This window comes from Phlebotomus papatasi, chromosome 2 (genome assembly GCF_024763615.1).
Source record: "Phlebotomus papatasi isolate M1 chromosome 2, Ppap_2.1, whole genome shotgun sequence".
Lineage (NCBI taxonomy): Eukaryota > Metazoa > Arthropoda > Insecta > Diptera > Psychodidae > Phlebotomus > Phlebotomus papatasi.
In genome coordinates, this window is record NC_077223.1 from 44,730,670 (window position 1) to 44,753,744 (window position 23,075).

The following is a 23,075-nucleotide window of genomic DNA, read 5'->3' on the forward strand; positions in this document are numbered from 1 at the left end:
CATGTTAAAAATGAAGCACATGTTAAAGGCTTTTTTACTTTGTAAAAAATTATGTAAAATGTAAAAATTCGCCCAATCCTGACAAGAACAGATACAGACAATTTTTATATTTTCGCATGTAGCGCCTCTAAATTAAAAGAAGTAGGAGAAGCTGGGCAGTAGTAAACATGGGGTAGTTGTAAACCTGTGTCTCGTCAGTGAAAAAGGATCCCTACAGTATTTATGAATATTCATATAGGTTCCATCTACTACCCCAACTACCAACTACCCCGTGTTTATTACTGCCCCAGTTCCCTCTAATGAAGAATGGCTGGTCGTTTTAAGTTTATTGGATCATTAATTACCCCAAACAAAATTATTTTACTACTTTTTTTCGCAAATTAGAGAAAACATTGTTAGAGGGTTAAATAGATAATTAGATGGTATATAGGGTAAAGTGGTACAAGTTGGACAGTGGTATAAGTTGGACAATGGTACAATTTGGACAGGGCTTTTTGTCTTGATAAATTTGGTAATTCATTTTTATTTGTATATTTTTAATGCTTTTGTTTTATAATTTGGTTCCTTGTGCTTAAAAAAAAATTTTGTACTGTATTTATCAAGAAAAAAGCCATGTCCAACTTGTACCGGCGTATTGCCCAACTTGTAACACTAATTCCAAATTATACACTTTACCCTAGGTGTAATTTGTAATTCCTCATAACTTCACTTATTTACAGCATTACGCCTCAAGCATTTGAAATTTTTGGCAAAGTCAAGATAAAAAAATGTCAGACAAAAATTTGTTTTATACTCCTACTAAAATTGTACCTTTGAAAAAGTCTCACGATTTTGGCAACGAGCAAATTCATTATAAAGTTGTAATAATTCATTGCTGTAGTATTTACTTTATGGTCGATTTTTTTGGTTATATTCCTGCGCTCTTTTTCCTGCTATTCTTTCAACAGGAAACCTCAGTTTATGTGAATACACTTTTTTTCTCAACGCGAAATTTACTGTGGAATTCATTTTGGAATGAATAAAACTCGCACTTAAGAAATTCTTTGGTGGCCGTTTCAATTAAGACGGTTGAAAATTGGATTTTTGAGAGGATATTTTTCTCAAGTATATGGTTGTCTGGATGTGATTCACTGAACATCCACATTCGGAATCATCTATGCATCTATGACCATATGACGCTAGGTAGAATTTTGGTATTGTAAATTTATATTCAAAAATTCATAAAAGTTATGACAGAATATTTTGTCTGTTGTGGAAAGGTCTGAGGCGAAGCATCTTGCATTCGAGGAAGTATTTTAAAAATTCAGAAGTTATAGATTGACAACGCAGGCAACATTATTGCATACATATTGAAAACGAATTATGCCAGAGAAAATCAAGATAATTGTACTTCTGTTTTCCATGTCAAAATGTTGGTGTTTTTGTCCAACGCATGAGTATGTCGACAATTCATCAATTTCGGAGGCAGGTGCAACATTTCTTCTTTACTTTTATTCTCCCCTTCCTTTGCATTTTAGGCCCATTCTCTCCATCCATCCCAATGATATACCTTCTTGACCATGCTCCAGGTGAATTTTTCGAGTTTTACATAAGATACTCCACTTCATTGCCTTCGATTGTGCCTCTTTTTTTTTTACTTTTGTCTTCGCCATGTCTGTATTTATCCAAATGTCGGCATATGGAAAAAGATTCCTATAAGAGAGTGGTTTAATCAACCTCTTTTTGGGGTCTTCTTCTACCTCAGAGCTTTCTTTTTATATACTCCACAACAATCTCATTATTTGAGGTGTTCTCCGTGCGTCGATATTTTATCAGAAAAGGAAAAAGAGGGTGAGGAAGGTAAAAACAAGATGTTCGATTGATGGTAACTTGCTGACCAAGACTTTTTTTTATATACACATTTCACTCTCTGCAAAACTCTCAAATGGCCCACAGGAGACACAGCATAACCCCATCAGCCATATCCCATTTGATTCTGTATTTATCAGAAAATATTTCTTCAGAAAATAATACATTTTCGAAAAACAGAACAAATTTTACCCTCTGAATCAACATCTTTGTTTATTCCATCCACACCAATGCAATTACTAAATTTGCATTTTCCCAGGGAAAAAGACCTTTCAGGTATATTTTTCAATAATCATTGAATTTCGTGATTTCGAGGTAAAATTTTTACCAACTGTTTACTTTAAATTTAACGGAGAATATTATTTTATAAAATGGTTAACCATTTAGATCCCACCGTCAAAATAAACCTCAATATAACTTTTATTTAGTTTAACCTAACAGGGTGAAATTTTGATTGAAGTTGAAACATTGGAAATATTCTTTGACGTTGAATCTCATAATATTTTAAGGCTTTCAAGATGGTTTTCCTCCTTACAATACAACTGTTTCTCATTTTTATAATAGAGTTTCCATTTGATTTCCAATTATTTAGTGTTATAATACCTTTTTAATATGAAAAATTTGACCACTAAAGAATAAGTTAATGAAAACTTAATATAATCAAAAATGAATTGAAGTAGGGGGAGTTGAGGCTACATTGATACGTATATCAATTTGACGCTTAATTCTAAATGAGGCTGGGCCTTATAATTATTTTATTTACAGTGCCCGCTCTCTTATCCGGATCGCCGTAATCCGGAGGAGTTATTGACAGTAACATTTAAAATCATTTTGAGGTCATGTGTGCATATGTGTTCAGCAATGAAAATGAATTATATCCTGTGAAGTTTTTATTTAATAAATAAAGTATAGGGTGGATTGTGGAAAGGGAGACACTTAAGAAAAAGTTTAATTTCAAATGCATTTTTAAGCCGAATAAATAAATAAATAAATAAATAAATATATATATATATATATATATATATATTTTTTTTTTTTTTTCATTTTCCTTGCATCATGAGATTGCTTGTGAAATATTCTAACAGAATCTTAACAGTTTTTAGTAGATATTTCAACCAATTATTTGGAATATTCCATCAAATTAAAAAACAACACATTTTGAAAAGATGGACAAAATTTTGGAAAGCGGGACAAATTTTTTTGGAAAGTTGGACATATTGATATTAATGACAAAATATCATACGAAATATGTAAAAAATCAAATGTTGAGGGTTTTCTGTGTATACTTGCACATTGAATGGTTATGCTAATCCCTCCTTTATGTACGGGTAACAGTTGAGGAACACTAATTACCAAGAACTGTTACTTACTGTACGTCCAACTAAAAAGAGGTTTAAAGTGGATGCAATTTTTTAGCACATTTCAATTCCCCATCCGGCCAAGTCCTTTTCCACTTGCTTTGGGAGTTCTGTAGAAGCTCCTATTTGTCTTTCTCCAGGTGTTTTTGCGATATTTACTACCCACTCTGTCAGAAAAAGTGGTCTGCGGAATCTGGAAATCCTTGCAGCCTTTTCCAAAAGATTTTCTCCTAAGCTGCTAACTGCTGTTGCAACTATTTCTCCTGGTACTTAAGGATCTTTGTCGTCCTTGTTAACATGATTTCACTGCACAAAACCACCAAATTCATTCACAAAATCAACTTGTCCAAGATTTCATCAAACTTGTTTTGCAAGCAACACGAAATTTAATCACTTTTCTATCCTTTTTAAATGTAATATTTCACAAATATTTTTTATTCACCTTTTAAATGGATGTATGTCCTTCGATTTTCACTACGGACTTAATAATATTTCACAAATCATGCCGAAAAATCAAACAAAACACTTTGATATTTTCCTAGCAACTTCCATAAGAAATAGAGAAAATGACAACTACTGTGTCAAGGTTATGAATATCACGCATGCAATACATTTTTTAAATTCTTCTTCCAAGTCACCCTTTGATTGTTTAATAACGATTTTTGCATTTTTAACTTCTGAAATAATCACAAAATTAGGTTTAATAATCTTTTAATCGAAAATTGAAATATTTAATTGATTTATTATCAAGTTTTTAAGGAGGTGTCTCACATTCCACACTGCTTTGTCCAGCATTCCAAACTGTCTCGCTTTAGACAAATTATACCCTAATGGCATAGACTTCTCTAATTATTCTTTTTAAGCTTCTTTAAAACTTTTATTGTAATTCTAGTAAAAAAGCTTGTATTATATTTTCGATCCGTTGAATGAATTCAAAAAATCCATCCGGATTACGAAGCGGACATCTGTCATATTGTCTCCCAATCGTCCGGATAGCGAAGCGGGCACTGTAGTTCCACAATTGTTTGTGGAGCTAAATTGCATTAACTTAAAGCCCAGTTTCCTTTTGAAATACGCGAAAAAATCGCATGGCAATATAGCCCCACAACTCAAAGTAGCCCCATCTTCCCCTATTCAGTTAATGTTTAAGGTTTTTACTTATAATCGCAGAAAAGTTGAATTTAATTCAAAAGCAAGTTTTATTTTAAAGTAAACACAAATGTTGAAATTTTGTTTTTTTTTTCATGTAAATCATCCAATATTGACACTATCATTGACACAATTGTTGAGATATTTTTTCAGAATATCCCATCGAAAGATATTAGTACATCAAAATCGATGAAAATTCCCATAACCCATTAGTAATATTGGATGAGGAATATAATCTATTCAAAAACTTCTCTCATGGCAACATAAATTAATTACCATATCGTTTTTAGGACTTCACTTCCTATCACAGCTAAAAGTTTGTTATTCAGGAAAAAATCAACAGAACGTTCATTCCAGTGAGTTTCCCATTTACCCTTGGAAATTAAAAAAATATATATGAAACAGATATTTTTTATTGGTTCTTATTTATTTTATATATAATTATTTCTATTTTATCTGTTGACAAAAATGTAACTATAAGTCACGGTTGAGAGAAATTGTATTTATTAATATTTGTTCGGAGAATCATTTTATTGACGAATATGAGCAAAATAAACTCAAGGAAAGCAAGGCGCTCCAGTTTTGCTGCATGCTTAAAATTGTGAAATTAATATTAACCATTGAAAATTTCGTAATTATCTTTTAGATTAACAAAGTTGTTCAGAAGCTTCTTGCGAACTAATTCGACCAATTTATTAATAATATCGGTTCGGGATATTTATTACAACGCTATCATGTTGAAATGTCGTATATCCTATATTGGAAGAATCTGCTAAGTCCTTTGTAGACTGCCTAGGGACACTTTCCCCGCAGTGTGAAATACTTCTTCCGTGCTCCCGCAGATTCTGGACAGAGACGATGTATTTTTTATTAAGTTTTATTGCATGTGAATATATATTTTTCTAGACATTCAATTGTTTGCACTGGCCAGGACTGGAGCTCACAACTGTGAGAGTCAAGTCAAACATCTTACCGTCCAAAACCCGACGACGAATAATTTATTTGCAGGTTTCTACCGATTTTTTTTTAGTTAATCGGTTTATACTCATGTTTTTTTAGGATTTAACTTCTTTTTAAATGAATCTGTACTTGTCCCGATTTATTTAAAAATTGTTTCCTAGAGTATTTTTTGTAGTTTGACCTTGAAAATCGGTATAAGGAATAACTGAAGGTCATTGGCGTCTTATAAATGGAGCCGTTTTGTGGTTATCACAACGAAACATAGCAAGTTTTTATTTATTAGGAAGGAGAAGTACAGGGGTAATGATAATACTATATGTATATAAATCAATATATTCAAGAAGATTATGTTCATGATTCTGTATCGATTTTATAAGGAGTGGTAGGTTATCCGTTATCATGAAGTCCAAGTCACCACATCTAACCGTTTGTCCTAATTACCTGGTAGGGTAAAGTGGTACAAGTTGGACAATGGTACAATTTGGACAGGGCTTTTTGTCTTGATAAATTTAGTACTTCATTTTTATTTGTATATTTTTAATGCTTTAGTTTTATAATTTGGTTCCTTGTACTTAAAAACAAATTTTGTACTGTTTTTATCAAGAAAAAGCCATGTCCAACTTGTAACATTAATTCCAAATTATATCACTTTACCCTAATTCTCGGACAGATGAAAACTGAATCATAAGATTCAAAATTGCATTTAAATGGAAATTCTTGGGTAATTCAATATTGCATATTAAAGTCATAAAATCACAGAAACTTTTTTGCCAATATATTAACATATTTCGAGGTAAAATTTGAAGAATTAGAGAGAGACATATTTTAATTGAACATAAAAGGTTGAATTTTGAAATATATAAAAAAAAGCATACCATTAAACCGCTTTCAATGTCCTTTTTATTGCTACCGATTGGCATTATTTAACACTGTGTTAATCCTAGATAGAAAGGGGAAAAAACATTTTTTCTACAAATCGAAATAAAACCATCTGCTTGCGTGGAATTAGAAAAGAAATTAGCTCCTAATAATTATTTCTGTATTAGTATTATATATTCCCTGTGATGTATTAAATTTCATCAAAATATACCCTCTTCTATAAGAACATGGAAAAATGTTGTGAAATTATGCATGAGAAATTGTTAAAAGAGAAACCTCACAATGATTCTTAGAAGCAATTTTGAAGAACGATGAGTGTACTAATTTATCCCCTAAATTTATAAATTTATTAATAAGTTGAATGTTAAAAGAACCATTAACCTTTTTATTTAAATAGAAGTGTATCGGTTTGTAAGAAATTATAGACTAATTTCACTGTAATTATATATTTTAAAAATCGTAGTTAAGTGGAAATATTGTTGAAATAATAAATGTATACTCGTACTACATCCCTTACACTTTCAGCACTTCCATAATAATCCGTATGAGAAATTTTCAATATCTGTACATAATTGGCAGCCATATTATGTGCCCCTCGGATTAGATAGAAATGTGTAGGGTGAAGTGACCACTCATTGATCATATCCTATATTCAGGCCGGATAGACGAAATCACTAATTTTACATAAATTTATGATTTTTTTCATTGCCAATTCTTCAAATTAATGCATTTTAGGCAATATATTTTATGATATCTCTTTTAATATATATTTTTCTAGTATTTTCTGATGAAGCGCTGCAATTCGAAAAAGTTTAGTAATATTGCACAAGTTTTTCAAAGTATCCAAAAACTTTTAGGGTAAGTGTGCCAAATTTCGGCATAGTTGCATGCAAGCGTCAATGTCTCAAGTTTGAAATGTAATATTTTAAATACAAATTGATTTTTTTTATTCTTTCTTCTGAAAGAGTGTTGCTTGGAACCTTGTAAAGAGTTTACCGTCTTTATTTACTCTAAAATCATTCTTAATACATTTTAAAATGAATAAAAATATAGACATAGCTTTGATGCCCTATTTCGGCCACCTTCATTCTCATAGTTCCTTGCCCTTCGGGAATTTTTCCAATATCTTTTTCACGTCATCTCGTTTGTCGAAGCTACATTTTTTGTTATTCTTTTGCATTGTATAATCTCTAGAGTACGTAAAATCTAAAAGTTCATGGAAATTCGAGGAACAAAAAAGGTGGCCGAAATTGCAAGCTGGCCGACATTTGGAACACTTACCCTATATAGAATCAAAAATTGTTTTTATTAGTTTTTCAGCATAATAACAATAAAAATGTATCACATAGAGGGGGGTAGGGCTACTTTGAGCTATGGAGCTTACGTTATTATATAATTTTTTCGCATATTTCTAAAGAAAACTGGGTTTTAACGTGATATAATTTACACAGACAATATAATTGTAGATCTAAATAAAATAATTGTAAGGACCAGCTTCACAGTAGACTCTCTCTCTCTCAATCGAGCATATGGGACAAAATGTCATGCAAATTATCGACATATTTGGGCGTCAAAGCCATTGTAAATTCCACAAAAAGTGCTCAATTATAAAGAATCATGATAAAATAAGAGGAACTACAGCAAATTTGAGCAAATTCGCTTCAAATTCAACCGTGAAAATTGTCAACAAAATTTTTCTACCGATTGAAAAAGAACCGATTGAGCGAGAGTCCACTGTAGGCGAAAAAGTCGTATAACTATCTAGCCCCAGCTTCCCCTATTTCTATATCGAAAGAATTCATGTCTTCCCAAAATATGATTGACCATGAAAATGGGGTAATTTTAAATCGGACCTAAATGTGCATTTTGAGATTTCCTCATTGTTTCAGATGGACAAAGCAAAAAAAACCGATTCCAATTTGTATTTTATTTTACTCTATTTCTAAACTTAAAAAAAAATTGGCGTATGAACTTAATTTTATGTTGAATTGGTCACAAAGGGGGCATATTGCACTAAAAACACATGGCCTAAACCTGTAAACACGTGCCAAACTTTGTAATCCAATTGCATTTTCTCCATTTGCTCTGATATGATTATGGAACCTGGGCAAAGTATTAGTTGGTTCGAGTTGCATAGGAGATAGTGTTTTTGTCAATCTTAAATTACACTAAAGTACTATAAAATTTTTTAAATTAATGAAGTTGGGAAATAGAAGGAATATATGATATAGTTCGATGGACACTTTGCACTACTATCCATGACTGATTTCATAGAACTTTCAGGGTACTTTAGATTGAATCAAATAACTTTTAAATATTTTTCATAATTTAATATTTTATCATTTAAATTTTATCATCTCTTTAACAGAAACTGCCAAAAACTATCGATTACATCGAGCCAGAGGCAGATCATCGAATGCGCCACAGAAAATTTATTCGGCAGCAACTCCACGAACTGGATGTTGGACAGAAATCTCTTTTCCGACACTACAATGAACTTCGTAATCAGCGCTTAAGTGAGCGTCTACAGAGCATCGAGACGGAGCAAAAGCACGCTGCCACAAAGACCTTTAACCTAAGCCGTGAACTTGGTCATCAATCCACGACAATGAACAAGATGCACAGTTCAATACTTGAACTGCTGGAGGATGTTGAGAGTATCCAGAATAAGATGGACAAGACACTTCCAGAACTTCGTCGTGAAATATCAAAAGTTGAATTCAATGCTGCCCAAATCACAGCCCAGCAGCATTTTACCCACGAGGAGGGTCAGAATTGTGCCAAGGCTCTTCAGGCTCTAGCCGTTAGTGTTAGTAGTCTCCAGAAGGATGGAGACATCTTGAGGGCAGTTCAACATCAAACAGACAGATTGCAGCAAGATGTGGAGCGCATCAAGTCAGCAGTGTCACTTCACAGGGAAGTCTTCCACAGTCGATTGGAGAAGGTGAGTGGTCAGTTTGCTGTAATTTTCCGGTTTCTTGCCTTGCGGCAACTCGGTCAACACCTGCTCGAGTTGCACTCAACTTTCAGCGCGTAAAAATTAATCAAGATCAAGACACGTTCTCACTGTTTCCCAAAAGAATTTTTTGATAAGATATCCCTGAATATATATGTTATTTTAAAATATTGTGCAACAGGAACAAAGAAAATCCATATTTTCCTTCAAATAAATAATGCCAAACGTGTATGCCAAATATGTATAAACCGGAATTTTTCAGAGTGCAGGAAATATTTATTTATTAAATTTAATAAAAATTTTGCCTGCATATTCTCTTTATCCTTACAAATCTAATCTTTCCTTTTCGGCAAAGTCTATTCTCTGGAGTACCATTAGAAAGTTCACCCTCCCCAACGATTGATTCGCCTGAAAACGTAAATTGAAATTTCAATTTCCTCTTCATTCTTTGCAATTTGTGAAGGCGAGCTCTTGTATATGCTTTTTTCCCCATCTTGCATTGTATGGAGCAGAAAAGTGTCACTGAAAATTTCTCCTTACACAATTCACAAGCTTATCACAAACGTACCACAATAGCGAACAATTTGACCGTCCTGGCTCTTCTCTATAATTGCAAATAATTAATCACGTAGAGAACAAACCGGGCAGAAAGGCAAGGAAAATTCGGTCTCTGTAGACCCATTTACTGGGTTGAAATTCTTTTGGTACTATAAGGCAGGAGTTAATTGTAATCAGTTTGTGGCAGTGGTGATAAATTTTTGTGCAGTATGTATACGCATTCTTCTTCCGCTTTTGTTGCGAAAACTCCTCACCGGCCTCTTGTTCTTTGCCACCATCCCCAATTGCCAGCCATAAATTATGGTTTTCTTTGTAGCCTAACATTATACATAACAGGGGAGCTACTCTTTTTTTAATGGGAAGCAACCACCCAACTTTCAGGATGTAAAAGGGTTGAATAGATGGAGAACCTCATCCAAATTGAGAAGGAGACTCCTCTATCCATCCATCTTCTATGAGACTCAACTGTGTAGTTTCGCTTTACAAAATGCCGGGGTTTGTTGACACAACGTAAGTGTATCACAGTAAGGGGGATGTTTTTAGAGTATAAAGACCATAGAGTGGCAATCATCCAACTATTATTCAACTGCGGAAGGTTTGACTAGCTTATTTAAACGGATACTTCAACCCCAAAACTTTAATCAATTCATTGGTAATCAATGCTTGATATCAATTGAGATTATTTCAAAAACAATAATAAAACCATGATAAGCTTGTGGGATAGCTAGAATTCCTTTAAAAGAACTTTAAATAGCATTCAGTGACTTATTTTGCAGGCAAAGAATTGCGCAGAGACGATTATTCAAGTCAATTCTTTATGGCATAAACATTTATAATAAGTAAATTTACGGATTTGTCAGTAAAAAATCAAATTGGTCAGTAAAATTTAAAATAGTCAGTTAAAAATTCTATTTTTGTCAGTTAAAACCTATAAATTCCAAGACTATTAACCTCTTAATTGTCCTTTTTCCAATAATGTATTTTACTATTTCACAATTTATGATTTCCGTTTTTTAGATATAATTTGACCAAGTTTCATTTTGACCGACCATTTTGTTGGGATTTATTTGGGATAATCAATTAATACAACAAGTCTACAAAATATACTAAAATTTAATGAAAATTACAAACTCTTCAGAGATAGTCGACTTATTCGACATTAGAAATACCAAAAAAAATTTTTTCGATTCACGTATATCTAAAGCAAAAATGCAAAATTATTATAATATATTTTAAAGAATTAATATTCTTTAAAATATAATATACATTAGAATTATTCTTTAGATATAATATCTTAAAAATATAATAATTTCGCACTTTTGCTTTAGATACACGTAAATCGAAAAAATAATTTTTAATAAATTTCTAATGTCGAATAAGTCAAATATCTCTGGAACTGAGTTTGTAATTTTCATGAAATTTTCTATTTTGCAGATTTGTTGTATTAATTGATTATCCCAAATAAATCCCACCAAAATGATCGGCCAAAATGAAACTTTTGTATTTTGAAAAACTGTTCATATTGAAACATTAATTTGCCTTAGCTTGACTCTTATAAAATCTCTTTAACCGGGTTAAAATTTTGGTAATTTGGAATCATTTCTAGTTGAGAATTTTGAGGCTTCCTGATTGTTTTAGAAGGGTAACGGGTAACAGAAGAAAAAGCTACAAAGCAGTAAGAGGATTTTTCATAATCAATGAAAAGTCTTACATCTAACTTTGTAAGATCCAATAATGTCTGATTCGATGTATTTTTGTCTGGTTGGAATATAGGGCAAAAATAGCCTAAAAAATTAAGTAATTTTTATGACAATGCCAATGAATGAAAAATATTAAATATGAGTAAGGTAAAGTGCCCTCGAGTCGACTGGTTCCTCGACTCGACCGGTGGTCAATATTTGAATGTTTTAATGGTGAATTTCTATGAAATTGTCACTGCTTTGTATTTATTTATGGAATAATTGAAATATTAATGTTAGATCATACGCCAAATATTAGTGCAAATATAAATAAATTGAATAAATAACTCTACCGGTCGACTTGAGGAACCGGTCGACTTGAGGGCACTTAACCTTATTGAAATTCTCATTTCCAAAAGGGTTTTATTTAAAAAAAAAATTGGAAATATAGAAAATAATAAAATCAAATATGAATATGAGAATTACAAAATTCATCACTTTGAGCTTATATTTGCTTTTATCATGGTGCAAAGGGTGAAGATGCCGTCAAGCAAATATGCAAAGAAAAAGCATTGGTCAGGCAGTGTGTCTTTGAGCAGCAAAGACATCAGTAGTGTTAAATAAATAAAGTGAGTAGTGAAGAGTATCTTGGTTATTCTTGGGAGACATCAGTCAGGAGTCTGAACGTCCACAATAATATCCTCGATGGCATCTTCTCCCCTCGCACCACGCACGACATAGCAAATAGTTAAAGTCTTGCAAAAATATCCTAGATTCCTTCAACCTTCTACTTTGCAGCTACGCACAAACATCAGAAAAAAATAACTTTAGGTAGGTGGGACATCGGTGTTCCAATCGTCCTTAAAGGGTTAAAGTAGGGTTTCTTTCTCTTATTTATTTTTTTAAATGGAACTGGACCTTACAACTATACAATACTATAATTTAGCTCCAAAGGACTATTTGTGAAGCTAAATTTCGTCATAATAAGGATCAGTTCCATTTAAAAATAGAAGAAAAATTATCGATTGGATTGATTTAAAGGTGCCCTACTTGCTCCTACTCTTGAGTGTAAGGCTTACACTTTTTTGTGGTCTTCTTTTTCTATTTTTTTTTTTCAAGATTCCAAATTAGCCCATTTTTACCCTATAGGGTAAATGTCCTAATTCAAAACCATTTCCAGACGCTTTAACTTTGACAGAAGATTCAACACATTAAGTTCATATTTTTTCTGAAGAGAATTACATAAATTTGTTCCTTGACTCTTCTAGAATGTTACTATTTAGTGAAAATTCTTTAGATATAATTTGAAAACTTCTTAAATACAAGAAAAATACGCGAGCGTGAAATGTTTCTATTGGAAACATATTAATCCAAATGGAGACAAGGGAAAGTTTCTAATTGGAGACAAACAATGTTACTGAAAACGCGACGAAAGGCTTCCAAAACCTTGCTGAGTTGCTCCTGTATGCAGGATTGATTCTTATTCCTGGTTTTTTCTCCTTTCCCATCTAAAACAATAAGAAAATCTCTCCAAAAAAGTCATATTTCTGGGGTTTCCTATTGAAGCATTTGCAAACACTTCAGAAAAACCCTTTTTGTTTACGAAATAAGGTAATTATTTCATTTGAAAACTTCACGTACCGTTAACAATGAAGATTAGCACTTTAACTAAAATTAGCCAGAAATATGACATAAATGTTAAACAAAACGAATAAACAACAGTCACCTCATTGTGTTTTTCATTGGAAAACTTGGTCGATCGATGAAAAATTCAATGGTGAAAAGGTACACTTTTAATTTTTCTGAGAAATTGACAAATTAAAATTTGTGAATATGAATCGATTTTCCCTTTATTTGGAGCAAAATGAACTATATAATGAAACTGTGGTATAGAAAATATATAAATATAATAATTTAGTACTGTATTTGTCATGAAACAATGACGTTTCCATTTGGAATAGCGAAAAATTTCCATTTGGAGCAGGTTTTAAATTAGCTTAATTTACCCTATTTGAAAAGTATCATATGGAATTAAAGAGAAAATCGGACACTACCGCTCTATATTCTCAAACTCAATGGTTTGTACGTTTATACAATATACAAATTTAAGATTTCTCCCATAAATTTCAGAGAAATTGTTTAACTTCAACTAACAAAACTGCTACCCTCAGTAGAGCCACTTTTCAATTAGCTACCGAGTGGATGGAGAATTTTGCTCCCTGTTTGATGTTTATCTTCCAATGTTCCGCCAAGTTGAGAAAGTCATATTGCTAAATAGACACAATGCATTCACTTTACCCTGTGCTACAATTCAAAATAATACGGGAAATTTGTTTGAATGTGAATGTTAGTCAAATATTTGATGGATATAAATGAAAATCGTTTAATTACATGAAAGTCATCCCTTTTTTTTTGGGGGCAAAAGGAGAGGGAAACTTTTTCCGAAGGGAGCAAAACGTGAGGAAAACTTTTCTTCCCTCGGGCAATTCTCTTGACCCACATTTTCTCGTTTCCGAAGAAAGATATACTTCAAAGAAAGTAACACGATTGCAAAAGTTCCGCACATTCTACCCATAAAGGCGATTAATTGTGTGATAGACTCATTATCGAATTAACTGTTGAAGACAATACAACTTTTATGAGGTGATTAAAAATACCCTGCAAAATTACCCATAAAACTTTAAAAGCTCACAGATGAAAAGCTTTATAACATCCCATTGGCAATTTCTGTCTAACAATGTGGAATATTTATTTATTGAGCAATTAGTGGCTTCCATTTGGAATTGTACATAACAATTTGGAGGTGTTACATACAATCCAATGCGTTTTCGATTATACTCCCCATTCAAGTTTATTGCAAGTAACATATGTGCTGGTATCGTAAGCTCCCAATTTTTTTTCTCCCCAAACAATCAAACTTTGTTCCAAGTCCTGACCCACTCACCACAATTTTCCGTGTTCTTTCACTTTTCCAATACTTTTCCCCCAATAAATACCCTCTTTCCAAGTTTTGGAGAATTTTCCGGTTTATATACTGCATCTTTTTGTAGTTTATGGGCTCAAACCCTCAAGAATGGAGCATTTCCTCACAAATTTATTTTGTTCTCGAAAGAATCAAATTTTATTGCACTAAATTGATGCACATAAATCGTATTGTCTATATTAAGCTTACTTTTCTCTAGTTAAAAAAAAACATTCCAAATTTATTTACAATTGATTGCCTTCCATGGTGATAAACGATATTAACGTTGGAATTGGTATTATTCTGTGCATAGGGGGTATTCAGTGGATTAACAGAATCATTGAACTAGATAATTGACTGCTATGCAAAGCATGAAATAGGTAATAATTGAAGATATCTTTCAATTTTAGGAATTTAATAAAACCGATAGATCGAAAGAGAAACAGAACACCAAAAGTGTTCCTTTACGATACCGCAACTTTTTATTATTTTTTTTATTTAACTGAGAAAGTATTTGAGTACAGGAATAAGACTTATCCAAAAATAATCTTAAGATTCAGCTGTTTCAAAAGTTATATTGATCACTAAAAATTATTTTTCATTTTCATCTTTATATTTTTTAATAAGTAAAAGAATGTAGTAAAAACACTCAATTATTTACTTCTTCGCACGTCTTATCATCTTAGAAACGTTCATAAACAAAGAATACAAACTTTCTTTGAATATATTACAGGAGGATAGGAGAGTTTCAGGCATGTGTGATTTTTGATAAAATAAAATTTTGTGATAATTAATTAAAGCTTGCAAAATTTGCTATAAATTTTTAAATGTCCAATATAGAGAGGTAATAGCAACTAACTGGATTTAACTCTTTCGTCCCCTTTGGGACACTGGCTACCCATGGAAAAAAAAGAATTTTTTTGGACTATTTAGAATCGATAAAAATCCGATTCTTGTGGATGATTACAAACCATAAGGATGTCCAAATCTAGGATATTTTTTGCAGGATACCAATTAACTCCTGAGCTAAGATATTCTTGGTCAAAAATCGTGAATTTTCGATTTTCTGCTTCCTATGAGTTTTCCATTTTCCATGAGTTTTCCAATTTCCCAGAGGCGGAGAAAATTCTTTCTCTACAGAAGTATCATATTTGACCACTAAGACTTACAATAAAGTGAGTTTTACTGAAATTCGTTCGCTGGATATGTTGTGGTCCGGAAAAAGTTAAGGCCACTACCGCCCCTACACATTAGAAGAGATTTTCAACGAAAATTATTCTTTTAATTAGAATTTAACATAATCATAATTCCTTACCGTTTAGTTCGGACCTGTGCTCGTTCAAAGTCGAGTAATATCGGAAATTTTGTGTTGATAATTTTAATGGAAATTACAGATAGCCATACTGGTAACACTAATCCCGCTCATTCACGGTGCCATGATAAATATTTTGCGCCAAAAAGACATAACAGACGTAAAAACTCATATAGAAAGAAATTGTCTTCTTGATATCTTTGTCGGAAGACAGCTGTTCACTACACACCCTTTTACTTGAATCTTGCGAAAATATGAAGAAATTTAAAGAAAATATCATTTCAAATGACAAACTTCCTAAATCGCGCGCAATTCAACTCGAGAGAGAGATAGAGACACAAATAACTCACTGGACAAACGTCTGGCGGCGCTGCGGTTGCAAAAAATCTCTGAAATGCGACAAAATATTTTCTGCTCTATTTTATCCTTATTAGCAGGTCGTGTCCCTTCTTGCAATATGTACTTTTGCATTCCTTATTAAACAAAGTAGTGTTGTACAAAAGGGTTTTTCTCAAACATATCCTGAATTCTGGGACAGCTCAAAAGAATATGAGTCTTCCAGCTCAAAATTTCATCCCAATGTTTTTGTTGTAATATCGACAATTATTCACAATTAACCCAAATAACTGTATTCAACAAAATTATTAAAAGGATTTTCTTGCGAAAATGATTTAACTCTAAGGAATTAAACAATTTTCACATTAAAAAACCTCTCATTTTCTCTACGTGAATTTTCGCGGCATTTCAAAAAATACCAACAAGCACCACCAAATCCACTTCGGCTTTAAGTTTAGCTCAGGCCTGGTTTAGTTCTAGAACTGATAGCAAGACAAAACCGCTGTTTCTGAAATTTTAAAGTAGCATTTCAGAGAAATAAAAATCACGTGCAGTGACATTTTGAGAGTTTCCTCAATTCAATCATTTCAACAACAATTACACTACACCTAAACGGACACTTCGGGAGAGAAAATCATAAAGAATTGAATATGGTATATTTTGCCAAGAGAGAAACCAGTTGCGTTTCAGATATTAATCTGTAAGGACTGCAACTAAAGCCAAGGGGACAACTCTCTGAGAAGATCCTGTGATAGAGCAAACTCGAGCAATGAGAGATGTTTCCCCGGAAGTCGGCCTGTCTAGAATATTTTGTAAAGACGGAAACGAAAAAACAGTTGTAAATAGCCGGAAATTTCCCGGAGGTCTTTTTTGCAATTGAACAGAACATAGCAATGGTCCAGCATTCTTGAATCAAACAGAAAATCAAAATGCTGGAATTACCCGTCGCCGTTTCCAAGTATTAATACGGTAGTAAATTTGGGAATTTTCTCAAAAAAAATTTGTTGGAAACTTTATTTTGGAAATGAACTTAATTGAAAGAGCCCTAAAAAAAACTATTCTGAATGGTCCAAAATTTACCTATCATTTTTTTCAATTTAATTTGTTGAGTACTGGGTTAATTTGGATGGGTCCCGGTCAAAATCTTGAACGCCAAAATCCCAAAAACCAAAATCCCGAACGCGAAAATCCCGAAAGCCAAAATCCCGAATGGGCCAAAATCCTGAAAGCCAAAATACCGAATTCTTAAAAATGTCACAGCTACTCCCACAATTGTATCCGCGCTTGCTGGGGGCAAAGGGAAATCTTCTGAGTCTTAGGAAATTATTCTAAACATTTTCCTTCATATAATTTCATCCCTTTCAGAATTTTGAAAATTCGGGATTTTGGCATTCGGGATTTTGGTTTTCGGGATTTTGGCTTTGGGGATTTTGGCTGCCACCGATTTGGATATATTTGAATATTATTCGGTTTACAATTGTTTATTTTAATTTACTATGTATTATTAAAAATGTCCCTTCAGACGCTGCAATCATTTGTACCGAGTGAGCCAGGTACCTTACCACCAACGGGCCTAAAGTTTTCTTAACGAATTGCACCACTTTGACTTTACGATTTACGAATCTTAAGTATATATTTGAGAAATTTTCATTTTGTTGCAGATGGAATCAGAGTCCAAGGACAACCGATCAGTTTCCTTAGAAGAAAATTTATCCGAGGATCAACGACAAACCCAAATCCTTGTTGATCAACTCGAACATGTAGAATTGGAATATGAGGCTATCGTGAACAAGATGCCAAGAGACTGTTCAAATCTTGATCATAATCTCAATGGGTTCTACTTGATCGCTCCAGAAGGGCAACACCGACCCATCATAACCAAATGTTCTGTTGGCGGATGGAGTCTCATTCAGAGACGTCATGATGGTACCGTGGACTTCAATAGATCCTGGGATGAATACGCACAAGGATTTGGATCGCCTTTTGGGGAGTTCTGGATCGGAAATGAGGCACTGCATCGACTTACAGCTGACAATTGCTCAAGTCTTCGTATCGTAATGCAAGATATCTACGACAATACGTGGTATGCAGAGTACAGTCATTTCTACATTGATTCCCGATCAGATGGTTTCAGGCTTACAGTGGCGGGTTTCAGTGGTAATGCTTCAGATGCACTGAATTATCAAAATGGAATGCAATTTTCAGCGATCGATGATGATCGCGATATAAGCAATACCCACTGTGCCACAAATTACGAAGGTGGTTGGTGGTTTTCACACTGTCAACATGCCAACCTGAATGGACGTTACAACCTAGGACTCACGTGGTTTGATTCCGCAAGAAATGAGTGGATTGCTGTTAAGTCGAGTACGATGGAGATCGCAAGGCGACTACATTGCGATTCCGAGATTGGCACAACAATCGCTCTAGATGAGACCAAAGACTCCACAGAAGGATATCCTAGAGTATAAGGTTCAACCAAAAGACTCCGAATTTAAGCAAAGGTCTCATGATTTTCTTATCATGAGGATCTATTGTATAAGCATCGACATGTAGTAATGAACTCATTAACACAAAGTGTTTGAGATATCTACAGGGATTATAATCAGAGTTGAAACTTTGTATCAACTAATCATATCAGTCGAAGATTTAATAAAGTATATTATGTATAATTCTATTGAAAAGTTGGGAATCAAGTGAGGTACAATTAACACATATTTCAATAAATTATGCGTCTCAATTCTATACACATTTCTATTAAATTAAATTTATAAAAGTTGTAGGTTTTTTCTGTGCTCGGGTTCTTGTACTATTTTTTCCAATATTTGGATCTGACCATTTTAATTCACATAAAGCACAAAATGTAAAAACTGCTGACCAGATTCAAAATACCTAAATGTCATTTTGTCATTTTTCCTCAAATGGACATTTGGGGCGAAATGTCATCCGGTTTATCGATAGATTTGGGCATCAAAGCCTTTGTAAATTCCACAAAAAGCGCTCAATTATAAAAAATCACGATAAAATAGGAAGAACTACAGCGAATTTGAACAAATTAGCTCCATAATTAAACGTGGAAATTGTCAACAAAATTTTTCGCCCGATTGAAAAAGAGCCGATTGAGCGAGAGTCTACTGTAGTTGCTTATAATATTGCAAATTTTATGGAGAAACAACGTTTTCATCATCTTCAAAATGCAAAATTCGGAGCATCAAAATAATGTTGCAAAAGCTATTACGCTATTATCACACGTTCTCATTAAAATTTTAATGTGATTCATTTTAAATGTCGTTTATGATGCCTTTGGCACACCTTTTAGTTCAGTATAATTTCATCAAATCAAAATTCGTATCCCTTTCTCTCTCAAAAGATTTGCATCCCACTCTTTTGGTCTCAAAATTAGATTGAAATAATTTTAATTTGGTGTGATGTTCAAAAGAAGAAGAAGAGTGCGAAAAAGTAGGATAGACTATGCAAAGCTTTTGAGAAAGAAAGAGATATGAATTTTCACTTGATGAAATTTTCCTGATCTAAAAGGTGTGCCGGAGCTATGAGCATCGAAATGTGTGATTTGTATCTTTGAATCAATTAGTATAATATTTAGAATGTGTTCTACTTATTGATATGACCTTAAACTTGGTCCGCAAAAATTGATTTAAATATTACATAAATTCTTTAATGTGCAACATGCTTTCTGTCAATTTAAATTTAAATCCAATTTTGCAGGGCGAGTCTACCTTTTTATAGATAAAGGGAGCAAACTTTGAATATCAGGTGATTTAGTAACACAAATCAAGCATATGAACTCTCATTATCGAAAAATAATGTGAATCACACTAAAATCTTGATGTGATACCAGAATAAGACCGAAACACTAAAGAAAAAACAGAACGAGAACCCGAAGTTAATGTTATCATTGAACTGAGAAAATTAACTTTGGTTTCATAGGGACCAAGCGTTAATTTTAAAATATACTTTATATTTATTTTTCATATGCAGAAATATAAATATATCAAATTCTTACGAAATATCATAGAGCAATTTAATACGAGCTTAAAGACTTAAAAAACATTTTAAAAAAGTTACAGCTCTGATTATAATTTAATGAAATCTAATATTATGTAGAAAACCATAAACATGAAAAAGATATAAATTGTTCCGAAACATATCCTCCATTTTCTAATAAAAAGGACTCAAAATCAATTTGAAGATAAATTTATCTCAAAAACAATAAATAAAAGTCATAAATTATATTAAATATCTGGAAATTTTTCTTGAAAACATAAAAATAAGAACAATATCTTTGTTTATATTTTTATATCCACTAAAGCATTATCCACATGTAATCAAAAATATATGTAGTCCTATAAAATATTCCAAGTACATCGGGTCCCCTGATTGGCTGGATCGTAAAAGGGTTCAAAACTTTCTAGTTAATCAAAGAACACGAGAGGACTCAAATATTTTATGAGATTAAATATTTAATTGAATGGATACTTCTTTATTTTTTAATTTAATTTTTGGAGAAAAAAGTTCGTAACTTTTTTTGCAACAAACAAATTTAAACAAATATTTAATTTGCCATATTTGAAAGGATATATAAAATGTAAAATTACTAAATTCAGGAATAGTTAGAATGTTATTATTAGTTTCTCATTTGGAGATGTAACATATAAATATTATCTTCTGTAAGTATTTTTGTATAAGAGAAAACTTTCTCATACTTTATTTATTACATTTACGAACTGAAAAACTTATCAATTTCTGCCAAAAGATCAGGAGCCATAATTCAATATAGCCTGTGTAAAAAAGAAATTAATGGTCCTAATATTATACAATAAAAAAAGCTGATCTTGTAGAAAATAAAAGTAAAGTACCAAAGAGATTGTCTGTAGAAAATAAATGTGGCATCAATAAAAGCAACACTCATAGCTAAGTAATAGGTGTAATTTTATTCTAAGAATAAGAAACTATCAATGAAGAATTTAATCGAATGGTATTTAACTGTAAAAATTATATTACTAGGTCGCCTGAACTACTAATATTTCTCATTATTGTAGAAATTTGTATTTATAATGTAGTATGGCTTTTTAAAAAAAAATCTCACCTAATACTCATAAGGTTCTAAAGTCAAGAAAAACTACTAGCTTCTCTCATGAAAAATGTTATTGGTACAAATAACAAATTGGGCTTCATGTAGAAATTACATTATACTTATATTACTTTGATTTCTGTACAATAAAGTGGACTTTTGTAAGCAAATATTTCTTCTTTTTTTTGCATCAAATGAATAAAAGATATGGGAAAGCGTCCCCATTCTGCAAAATGCTCGAACTCACAAGATAGAAATCTCCGTGAATTAGTTTTTCGCATGATCTTTTGGTGCTTGCTGATCTACTAGAGATCAAATTGTTTCATAAAATCACAAAAGCGCTTCAAAATCAAAAATTGGTAAGAAAAGAATCATTTAGATTTAGAATGTTCTGGCATGATTTACAAGCATAAGGACAAACAAAAAACTGTAAACACGAGAAAGAGTCATTCTCGGATATTTAACCGATTCAAATGATTTTAAGATCCAATTGAACGTTAACTTTCGAAAATTCAAGACTGCGATTTTTAGGTCATAGGTATGTTTGAACGAAATGTTTACCTGGACCACCTCTAAAACATATCCAAGAATTTAAAAAAAAATGTAGGAGCCGCTTCCGAGAAAAATAAAAAAAAACAATGTTTTAGAGGGGTTGTAATTCTGCTGCTGCAATGCACTTGAACCTTTTTTTTTGGTGAGCTTCAGAGTGATGATTTGTCTAAATAGATGGATAATAAGTATACGGACAGCAAGAATACAGTGGTGTCTCCCTATATACATAGTTTAGGTGCTTTTTTTTGACAGTTCTATCTCTGAAATATGCACAACTTTATTTGAAATTCCTAACGGTTTTTTACTTTCTTTTAACTCTTTCATCTCTTTTGGGACTCTGAGTACCCAAAGCAGCATATGAATATTCAGTGAAAAACAGTGTTTTTTAATTATTCAGAACTGAGAAAAATTCAATTCTTTTGGATGATTACAAACTATAAGGATGTCCAAATGTAAGATATTTTTTGTAAGACCTCAATTAATTCCTGAGCTTAGATATTTTTAATTAAAAATGGTGAAATTGGCTTGCAGCATACGCTGCGGTCCAGAAAGAGTTAATGCTTTAAGGACGAGAAGGTTAAAAATTAAGGGTCAGAGAAAATATTTTTTTCTAACTTTTTAGAGCAAAATACAGCTTTAGAAAGCTGTAGAAAATATTTCATTTTTGGGTCACGGGTGACCCAATCGTCCTTAACCCTTTAAGGACGAGAAGCTTTCCGCTGAGCGAAATTCAATGAAATCAATTTTTCCTCGATATTTTAGCCTAAATAACAGATTTATGGTTAGAAAAAAAATTCTTATCCCTAGAAGTCCTGGAAAAATATGGGTCATATATGACCCAATCGTCCATAAAGGTAAAAAAAAACACAAAATTTTCCAGACGACTAGTTTACTCGTTTGCACTGTTATTTTTGTAGGAGGAATAACTTAAATATATTTGTGATAACAAAAAGACTTATTTAGAGCACGAGTAAAAATTAAAACGATCAAAAATTAGTTTAAAAAAATATCTCATTCAATTTTTGGTCTCAAAGAATTTTGAAAAGTGGTACACAAAAGCAATAATTTTTATCATAAAAATGTATTAATGTTTACTTCATTTTTTATTTTTATGATATCAATCGAAATAATTTCGAGTACTGGTAACACAGAGATAAATGTCGCATGCCTCACAAATACAATTGGTCTTATAATCCTTTTTTTCTAATAGCACACTGTGCACCTGCGCCTTTCCTCAGTTTTCTTCAAAACATGTTTCATGATAATGGGTAGGAGCAATGTTAGTGTCTCTGCGAATTTCAGACGTAGTTGCACATTGCTGTGAATCCGGGAGTTCTTCCGGCGTTGATGCGTTCTCGATGAAGACTTCAAAGTCCACTTCATCCACGTCTTGTTCCAAGTATATTTTGTCGCTTTCGTTCAGGAAAAAATTGT

The 23,075-nt window shown here is 32.5% G+C and overlaps 1 protein-coding gene across 1 annotated transcript in view; it reads left to right on the forward strand.

Annotated features, from left to right (window-relative positions):
* The window catches only part of LOC129801231 (protein scabrous), a 43,937-nt gene extending 25,103 nt beyond the window's left edge, over positions 1-18,834 (forward strand). The window contains exons 3-4 of the mRNA XM_055846114.1: positions 8,563-9,138; positions 17,659-18,834. Coding sequence (XP_055702089.1) covers positions 8,563-9,138; positions 17,659-18,468 — 1,386 coding nt within the window. The 3' untranslated portion in view covers positions 18,469-18,834. The remainder of the gene's footprint in view (positions 1-8,562; positions 9,139-17,658) is intronic.
* Positions 18,835-23,075: the final 4,241 nt, after the last annotated feature.